At 34.7% G+C, this 9,097-nt stretch overlaps 2 protein-coding genes and 1 non-coding gene across 3 annotated transcripts; all 3 read left to right on the top strand.

Annotated features, from left to right (window-relative positions):
* The first annotated feature begins 1,861 nt into the window (after nucleotides 1–1,861).
* LOC132190641 (probable plastid-lipid-associated protein 8, chloroplastic) lies at nucleotides 1,862–4,711 on the top strand. The gene is made up of 4 exons (XM_059605682.1): nucleotides 1,862–2,166; nucleotides 2,806–2,929; nucleotides 3,694–3,873; nucleotides 4,316–4,711. Exons 1-4 carry the CDS (start codon nucleotides 1,939–1,941, stop codon nucleotides 4,504–4,506), a joined length of 723 nt encoding a protein of 240 aa, XP_059461665.1. The 5' UTR covers nucleotides 1,862–1,938; the 3' UTR covers nucleotides 4,507–4,711.
* A 2,204-nt stretch (nucleotides 4,712–6,915) lies between these two features.
* LOC132191189 (U1 spliceosomal RNA) lies at nucleotides 6,916–7,076 on the top strand. Its single transcript, XR_009441218.1, has one exon. It is a non-coding gene; the product is annotated as a U1 spliceosomal RNA (small nuclear RNA).
* A 1,329-nt stretch (nucleotides 7,077–8,405) lies between these two features.
* On the top strand, nucleotides 8,406–8,975 carry LOC132190642 (putative RNA methyltransferase At5g10620). Its single transcript, XM_059605683.1, has 3 exons — nucleotides 8,406–8,545; nucleotides 8,623–8,663; nucleotides 8,744–8,975. Exons 1-3 carry the CDS (start codon nucleotides 8,440–8,442, stop codon nucleotides 8,918–8,920), a joined length of 324 nt encoding a protein of 107 aa, XP_059461666.1. The 5' UTR covers nucleotides 8,406–8,439; the 3' UTR covers nucleotides 8,921–8,975.
* The last annotated feature ends 122 nt before the right edge of the window (nucleotides 8,976–9,097 follow it).

The raw sequence follows: 9,097 nt of genomic DNA, 5'->3' as shown, positions 1-9,097 counted from the left end.
TTTTCTTCACTTCGCTTGAGCAAAGTAATGGCTAGAGATGATTCTAAAATTCTTTTATTTCCACTATGTTTTTTTACTATAGCATAATTTAGTTTATATGTTTTCATTAACTACAAACCAATTTGTAGCAAATTTTTGTTTGGGCTAAACCAAGCAAGTGCCAACCGTTCGTTTTTTTTTAATGTATTTTAATTTTTTAATAAAATATATATAAATTATTTTTTATTAAGTGACGTGGAAAAATTGTTTAGAGCATTATTAGCAACTTCACCAAATTTTACTCACAAAAATACCAAACATACACTTTCTCTATTTTAACCTCCTACTTTTTTAAGAGATTCCCGAGAGCTGCACAATTTTAACAAAATCCACTTTCATTATTCTATTTAAATATTTCATATTTTTTAATATTTGTCTCATTCTATCTGTAATATTTTTTAAAAATTTGTATTTCTCCTAACGGTCATATTTTTTGAATTTTTGCCTTATCCTAACGGTTATATTTTTAAAAATTTGTCTTATACTAACAAATGTTGATGGTGAGACTCGAAATGAAGAGATGCACTAATGGAGAAAAAATGACTCTCTTTAGAGACAACGCTAAGCAAAGTGGGTGAGAAAAGACAAAGAAAATGGATGAGAGGCATACGTCACAAAACGAAAAGAAAATAAGGATAGAACAAAAAGTTTTTAATCATTTTTTTATGTATTTGGTGAGTGAACAATGGTTACCGTTAATACAGTTTCCGGTACAGTGAATACAGGGATAATTTCGCTATCTACTTCCTCAATCTGCAAGACAAAAGTGTTAAGAGCATTTACCGGAGATGTTCTGGTGGATCATCCTCTGATGCTTAAGTTAGCTTCTTCTCGTGGATTCAATTCAAGAGTCAAAAATATATCACGTACCTTCTTGCATTTGTGCGAGCCTATTTTTAGGCCAGGTCGTTTTGAGCCAAAGATGGTAACCAAGCTAGAAACCCAAGATTCAGGGGTAATTGAACAGCGATCAAATTGATGATCCGATCTTGTGATTGTTACAGGCAAATTGTATCCGCCTCGGTAGTTTAATGCGTATCCTATGAATAGCGCCCTGCATATCCCGAGTATAATGAGCATGATATTTTTCCATATTCGTTCTTGGAGGTTTCATTCGATCACTGTGATAGACTCGATTGACAGCCTACCTGGGCCACCTTTCTGGCCTCATAGATCCAAGAGGCAAGCATACCTGACCACATTATCCCGAGATAGTGCTGGCCTTTGACCGTGCCGACCACCTTATGGGTTTTGGGCTTTGATGACATCTATACTTCTGGGCTATTACGGACCAGGCACATTGGCTCGGGCCGTATTTTATGTGTAACACTTACTATATTTTTTTCAGCAAAATAATGAAGTTACCAAGGAGGGATTTAGAGTTATTTTCACCAAATTGGTTCACCAAAATAACCAAAAAAAAAAAAAAATGATTAGTCTAATAATGCTCTTACGTGTTATTAACAAAGTAGTGTAGACAATTTTGAGCATAAAAGAGTAAAATAAAATAAAAAAGGTTAAAAACTTGAAATTTTAGAAATTCAAGTAATAAATTAAAATCACACGATTTTTGAAAAAGTAAATTTATATTTTTCCTTCCCTATATCACACTTTATTTACATGAATCTAACACGCTTTGATAAATTCCCATTTCCCACGCTTCACAGTTGGCTATTATCATAAATAAATAAACACTGTTCCACTTCCTTCGAAAAAAAAAAAAAAGATAAGGCAGAAAATCAGGTTGTCGACGTGGCAGCATGTATACCGGTACATCAGTGACACGTGGGTCCTACGGTTGATATCCTACCAATTGCCAGAAAAGTGAAAGCCTCGTCTACGATCAGCAACAATCTCTGAAAGAAAAGGAAGGCCGATCGAGTGCGCTTCCAAGACTCCATGGCCGCACATTCTCCAGCTCCATTACCGCCCTCATTCAAAGGCAACAGGCAGTCAAAACCCAAATTTCTCAACTCAACCTCGCTTCCCTCCAATCCACCTCTTATAGTTTCGCTTCCTTATCACCATCGCCAGCGCAAGGCATTGAGAATTTCGGCCTCCGTTTCGGTCTCCAACCCAGAGGTGCGAACCGGTCCCGGTGACCTTGTTGCGTCTATCCTCTCCAAGGTGTGTCCATTTCCATCATCTTTAATTTCCCTGTGATTTTTGCCTTAGAAAATGTTCCAAGAATGGGATTTTATGCCGAGCGGTTATTAATATTATAATATATCAAAATATGTGATATGGTATGATATTTTATTTATGATAGAATATTTACTTTATGAAATAATTACTTTTTAGAGGATTGATTGTAATTGATATAATTTTATTACCGCACTTATTTTATTTCCACTTCTACCACTTGTAATAAAAACAAATGGGGAATGTAAGCTTACTGATATTCTTATGACTAGTTGTGATAAATCATTAGTTGTTTCATAAGCTTAAATTAATAGGAATCGGTGAATTTAATCATTTGATTAATATTCTAATACTCACTTTTATTTTATAGACAGTTATACAGTCAGTGTTATTTTTTATCATTTCCGTTTTCCATTTTTTTTTACCAATGTTGTGGTTCCTCATTTTCATTTCTTGTACTGAAATAATTGCTTCTGTTGTTCCCACTGCCCTTCTACTTTTCGAATATGACAGCCTAACTTTTTGTTTTTCTGGACTAAGATGATATGTTACCTTAAATCCTTCATTTTATGCCATGGTTTTTAAATATGTAGACAGGGAAACTGAGTTATATCTCTGAATCAGGTGATACAAACAGATAGAGGAGTTTTGCTCAAAAAAGAAGAACACAAAGAGGTAGCTGCAGTGGCCGAAGAATTGCAGAAATACTGTGTTAATGAGCCTGTGAAATGCCCTCTTATATTTGGAGGTAAAACCCATTTTTCTGCTCAAGCTTCTGATTGATTCCGAGAACTTTCTTGCACCAATCCAGTTCTTCTTCACATATTCTGTTTCTTTCTTTTGTTCAATAAAATCATTTAGTCAATAGAAGAATACATTTAACTGTTAAATCACCGGTTGTCACAAAAATTTAGCTGACAATTGGAATATTTAATTTAAATGAAGAGTGATTTGGCGGAGTCAAGGTTCGATCTTATGACCTTTGGCTTTGATACCATGTTAAATCACCAGTTGTCCCAAAAGTTTAAGCTGATAGGAAGAGGTAAATTTAATCAATTAATCATTACTTTAACAACAATAACCTTGCCAGCATCCTGAAACAATTTATCTTGTTTAATTCCAATGAGCTTTAGCTTAAATGGTACCTCCTTCTCTTGGCAAAAGAGTCTTTTGGAAGTTGAGATCATAGGTTCAAGAGCCACTGGATGCTTCTGTGACTTACCAATCAATAAGCAATATATCATGTTTCATTATGTTTTATGTTTTCATCTATCCACCAGGTGAATGAGATATGTACAAAGCTTCCTAAACAAGAAGTTTGAATCCCAGAGTACAAAAAATCCTCCATTGGTGCCTGGAGATAGCAAATTACATGCTTTTTTTTTTTACTGAATCGTAGTACCATATTTTATGCCAATGGTTTACAGGAGGGCCTCCCTTTGCTCCTTGTTGCTTCTAAGTTGGTTTTTATTGTTCATTGTATCATGGGCTGACAATATAAGTGCTTTTCAGATTGGGATGTGGTGTACTGTTCAAATCCAACATCACCTGGTGGTGGCTACAGGAGTGCATTGGGCCGCCTTGTTTTCAGAACAAAGGAAATGATACAGGTTGTTGAAGCTCCCGACATTGTTAGGAACAAGGTCTCCTTTTCTGCTTTTGGGTTTCTGGATGGAGAGGTCTCTTTGAAAGGTATGCCATCAGCAATTTTATTGTATGAAAGGGAAAAGCCATAGTCGTAATTCGTTTGTACTGCCCGTGAAGGTCAGCTCGAATGGTCGACTTATTTGGTTAATACCACGAGATCGGCTATTCGATTCCTCAATTAACTAATTCATGGTTCTTGCATGGATGGTCGTGTATCCGGGGTTTACCCGACAAGGATGGGTCACAAAGTGGCCCTGCCTTAAAGGGTTCCAAGTATTAGGAAAAAAGAAAAAGAAAAAGAAGAAGCCATAATCGTACCATTGTACATATCTTCTTTGTAATGAAACTAAAACCTTATCATTTCAGGAGTATGGGCTGTCTATGGCTTGGCCTGCTATGAACAAGTTATTTAACTTGTTTGTATCTTCTATCAAGTGTTATTGCATCTTTTCAATGCCAATATTTTTGCTTTGTATCTTCACATCAGGAACACTGAAGGCTCTGGATGATAAATGGATACAAGTTATATTTGAGGCACCAGAACTGAAGGTAGGAGCATTGGATTTCAGATATGGTGGTCAGAGTGAGGTCAAACTCCAAATCACATACATAGATGACAAGATAAGGCTGGGGAAGGGCTCTAGAGGTTCTCTATTTGTTTTCCAAAGACTCAATTAAACTGTTTTAAGTGTTTGTCACTTGGAGAACATTTTTCTCCTTCACTACCTAATGCAGTATCAGTGGTTTTGCACCATTAGCAAGCTTCTTTGTAGGGCCTGTTTTGATAATTATGACATCACCTCATGTACTGATGTTAATATACTTTGGATGAAAGTCTGTACATCTAGCCCCTCCCTCCAAAAATGGATTGCATTCAATTGAATTTCCAAGCTTTTACCCCAGGGATATTTTTATATAAGTAATCAAGGGGGCCACTGCAAAAACAGTGTCAAATCTTTTTGTGTTTCTTTATTTTTGTTTCTTGCTTAAGAAGAAGTTGCTTATGTTTTACTTTAAATGCATTTTGGGCGCATATAAGTTTAATAGATTGAATTTAAAAAACATTCTTTAAACCTACTTTGGAGGAAAATTTTGTCCTATAATGTGTTACTAATATCACACCCGATATGCTATCCACAATATTTCCTCCATGCCGTCATAATGTGCCAGTTTTGTGCAAAGGGTCCAACTCCTCTTTCAGATTCTTAGAGCATCTACAACGGAATCTTTAAAAAAAAATTCAAATTTTGAAGAACACTTATATATATATTTTTTTTTAAAGTAAAGTCCACATACCTCCCTCAAATTACCACTTAATTGACAATGTCCCTCCCAAACTTTCAATTGTGACAATGTCCCCTCAAACTACTAATCAATTGTCAATGCACTCCCCCCAATGACAAAAATACCCTTAATAATTTTTTTTTTAAAAAAAAAAAAAAAAGAAGAAAGAAAGAAAAGAAATTGAAGCTCAAGGACGACAGCTACTTCGACAAGCTCCCCCTCAAGATCATTCACAGTTTGCTACACTTCTCTCTTTCCAAGGGTTTTTAATTTCGATTTTTGCAATCTGGTTTGTCGATTTTGAAAGCAAAAAGAAAACAAAAATCAGTATAGCGCTTAAAGATTTGTCTGAATTGCCAATTGCTTGTCTAGTTAAAGCAATCTGTTCATCAATTAGTGTGATCGAACTCAATTTTCTTGCAATTCAGTCGTTCAATCTATTGAATTGATGAAGAGTATTAAAACGTTTTTTTTTTTTTTTTGATGAATTTGACTCTGCTATAAATTTTGGCAGATTATGATGAAATTTTCCTTATTCTCATTGAAGGATATAATTACATCTTGAATTTCGTTAATTTCTCATGGCTTTTTACCGAATTTCAAAGCCAAATACATGAAAATTTGTGAGATTTTCTTGATTCAAAACCATTTCGCTGAATGGGGGTGATTCGTTTAAAAATAAAAAAATAAAAATAGTTTTAATTTTTTTTTCTCGAATTTATAATGATATTTTGGTCTTATTACAAATAATTTAAGGTCATTTTTGTCTTTATACTGGCTTTGGGGGTAAAATGACAATTAATTGGTAGTTTGGTTAGGATATTGTCCCAATTGAAAGTTTGGGGGGAACATTATCAATTGGGTGGTAGTTTGAGAGGAATATGTGGACTTTTTTTTCTTCCTATTTTGAAGACATACTTTTAAAAAACCCTCTACATCTCATTCTTTATATTGGAAAATGACTCATTTTTTACTCTTTCTTTTTGGCTTAAAAAAATAATTAAAGAGAGAAGTAGAGTTTGGAAAGTAAAATGAATAAAATAGGAGATAAATGATGTAAAGTGATTCTTCATATACGAAAGATCATTGTAACATATCCTTTAAAATGAACGAGGACGCGTGTGTGGTTGCCTAAGCCGAGTATTGATGGTCATGATGTTAACCTATTAGGGTTTTGTTTTGTTTACGGAATTTTGTCTACTGTAATAGCCTTTGTTGGTGGTATCAGTTACTTTGATGGGTCGAATCATTTATTTGACCAATTTCTAATTGTTATTAGGAATGCTCTATCTTTCTTGTAATTCCCCTTTTTTCTCTTCTCCGCATTGAATTTTTTTTTTTTAAAAAAAAAAACAAACAAACGATGAGGCCAAATAGGTGATTTTAAGGTGTGGTTCATCAAAATTTAAAGAAAATAGGTGTTTAAAGGATCACAACATTGTGGATGCTCTTAAGCTCTTTACCCATGATGCAATGAACTATATATTGGATTTTGGAGAATCGGTTACATTTGATAAAAACAATAAGATCTAGCCATGTCAAGCATCTCATCATCATGATTATATACATTAAATGTTTGATATTGTTATATTCAATGATAAATGCAACCTCTATTAACGTTTGATGACGTTTCTTATATTTACTGACACTTTTGTTACATTAATCGAAGTTGCTAGCAAACCCAACCAAAGCGAGTGAAAGGTAAATTGTTTTTAGTGGAGACGTGAGTCCCACACCGGAAGCGAGTGAAAGGAGTAACGCGGAGGCTCTTGTATATAAAGCGAGATAAGAAGACTGTTAAACATACTTACCTGGACGGAGTCTATGGGTGGTCAAGACGGCCCATGGCCTAGGTCAGTGGCCTCCATTGCACCTTGGAGGGGTGCTGCCCTAAGGTCTGCCCAACGTGGCAGAGCCTACGTCATAATTTGTGGTAGTGAGGGCCTGCGTTCGCGCGGCCCTCGTTCCAAATCAATTTAAAATATTTTGTTCTATTTTCTCTTGGGAAGAAGGTGCTTTCGTTTTGCTTAAAGTGCTAATTTTTGAGCTAATTTTTGATTAAGGGTGTGTTTAGAATTGTGATTTTATAAGAATAATTTGTAATTTTATTGTAAAATGATTTTTATAAGTAAGTTAGTGGGTTATTACAAAACAGACTATTTCTTTGTTAGGCATAATTTTTATATATTAAAAATATTTTTTAACGCAATTAACTTCCTAAGCTTGCAACCTAGATTTTAAACTTTTGGGTAATTAGCAAAATATCCACGTTTTCACGCCTTACCAATTTTGACTACCTATAAAATTTTCATTTATTCACAAATCTGTACAAGTCATTTTGTCAACTCTCTTTTTGGTTTCCGGTTTCTGTTTCCGTGGCTTCTCCAATGCTCCACATTGCCACCTCCCTCCGCTGCTACTGGTGTTTTGTGGTTTTTTATTTTTCTGCTTTGTATTTCTTCATTTCTATTCTTATGCATTTGTTGTGTTGTTTTTGCTTTATTTTTCTTGTTTTTCTGCGTTGTTATTTGGGTTTTTGTCTCCCTGATTCGTTGTTGTGTTTTAATTTAGAGACTCTCATACCAAAATTTAGGGGTGTTCACTCCTCTCCAACGGCACCTAATGGAAATGCAGTGCCTCTTCAAGCTGGTCATCATCTTGGTCAGTTTCTACGAACACCATTTGTGGTGCCTTTTCTTGGTTTTTCAACCAAGATCCAGAGGACGGGGCATTTTTTGGCCTATTTTCTATTATTTGCTTGTTTTTGCTTGTATTTATTGCAGTGTATTTTTATTTTGAGACTGTTGTTGGAGAACCCACCCTTATTTTGATTTTTCAACCAAGATCCACATATCTATAGTGTCATTTCTTTCATTTCCAATTCTTTGGGAATTACATTTAAAAAAAAAAACCATATATTTAATATTTGATTAATAATGTTACATATTACATTTTATTCTATCATTATTTTGTTAAGTTGAGATAGCGTTGCCCATTAACTATTGATTTTTTATTAGTATTATTATTATAAATGAAGGCCTGATCCAATGGTTAATGTACACTATCCTATCAACCCAGTGAAATAAAAGTGCAATATGTAAAATTACTCATATTTAACTTATTTAACTTACATGAAATGACGAGATAAATTAGTTGTTATTATTATTATTATTATTATTATTATTATTTGTTGCGTTATTATTATTATTTTTTAATAATGACTTATTTATTTGCGTTTCTCATGATATATTATGTTACACGATGCCGGCCCAACCATTGACCCATTGAACGAATGATTCAGTTACCAAATCCTTCTATCGGGTCGACATGGGTCCGGGTTCGCTCTCTATAGCCTTTCCTCCTCTCTCGTCGCCGCCAATGGCGATCTCGTCCTGCGCCGGTCTTCACACAAAGGGCTCCAATCTTCTTCCAGGTTCTTACACTCTCTAAACACGCATTTCACATCAGCAACACCACATTTTCACTCATATTTGATGAATAAAATTTCAGCTGCTGGAGCTGGACAATGTAAATACACGGGCCAATCAGTGGTGTGCACCATCTCCATTCTATAAAGCAATTTCCTTTTATGATATTTACAGCGTAAAATTTCACCAATAATTTTGGGCAGAGAGCTCTTCCTATACGGATATTAACGGTTGGGAAAAAGCGCTCCCGTGGGGTGCAACTCGTAGTCGATGAGTACATCGGAAAAATCAAGAACTATTGCATTGTTGATGATGTTCAAATACGGTCTAATCCTAGAAATGCACGGTATGGTCCCTTTATTATAATTTTGTTTTGTTAGAATATTGAGTCAATTATGAAATTCTTCATTTCCTATTAATTTAAAATTTTGAGATAATTAGTGATTTATTATAGGATTACAGGGCAGTGATCTTGAGTTCAAGCTCCGATTTCATAATTTACTACTCATTAACGCCCAACACTTAGTATTAAGACAGTTTGAGCCCACACAATTGAG

Source organism: Corylus avellana, chromosome ca8, assembly GCF_901000735.1.
Source record: "Corylus avellana chromosome ca8, CavTom2PMs-1.0".
Taxonomy (NCBI): domain Eukaryota; kingdom Viridiplantae; phylum Streptophyta; class Magnoliopsida; order Fagales; family Betulaceae; genus Corylus; species Corylus avellana.
The sequence above is the reverse complement of the archived record's forward strand: the minus strand, read 5'-3'. Positions and strand labels throughout refer to the sequence as shown.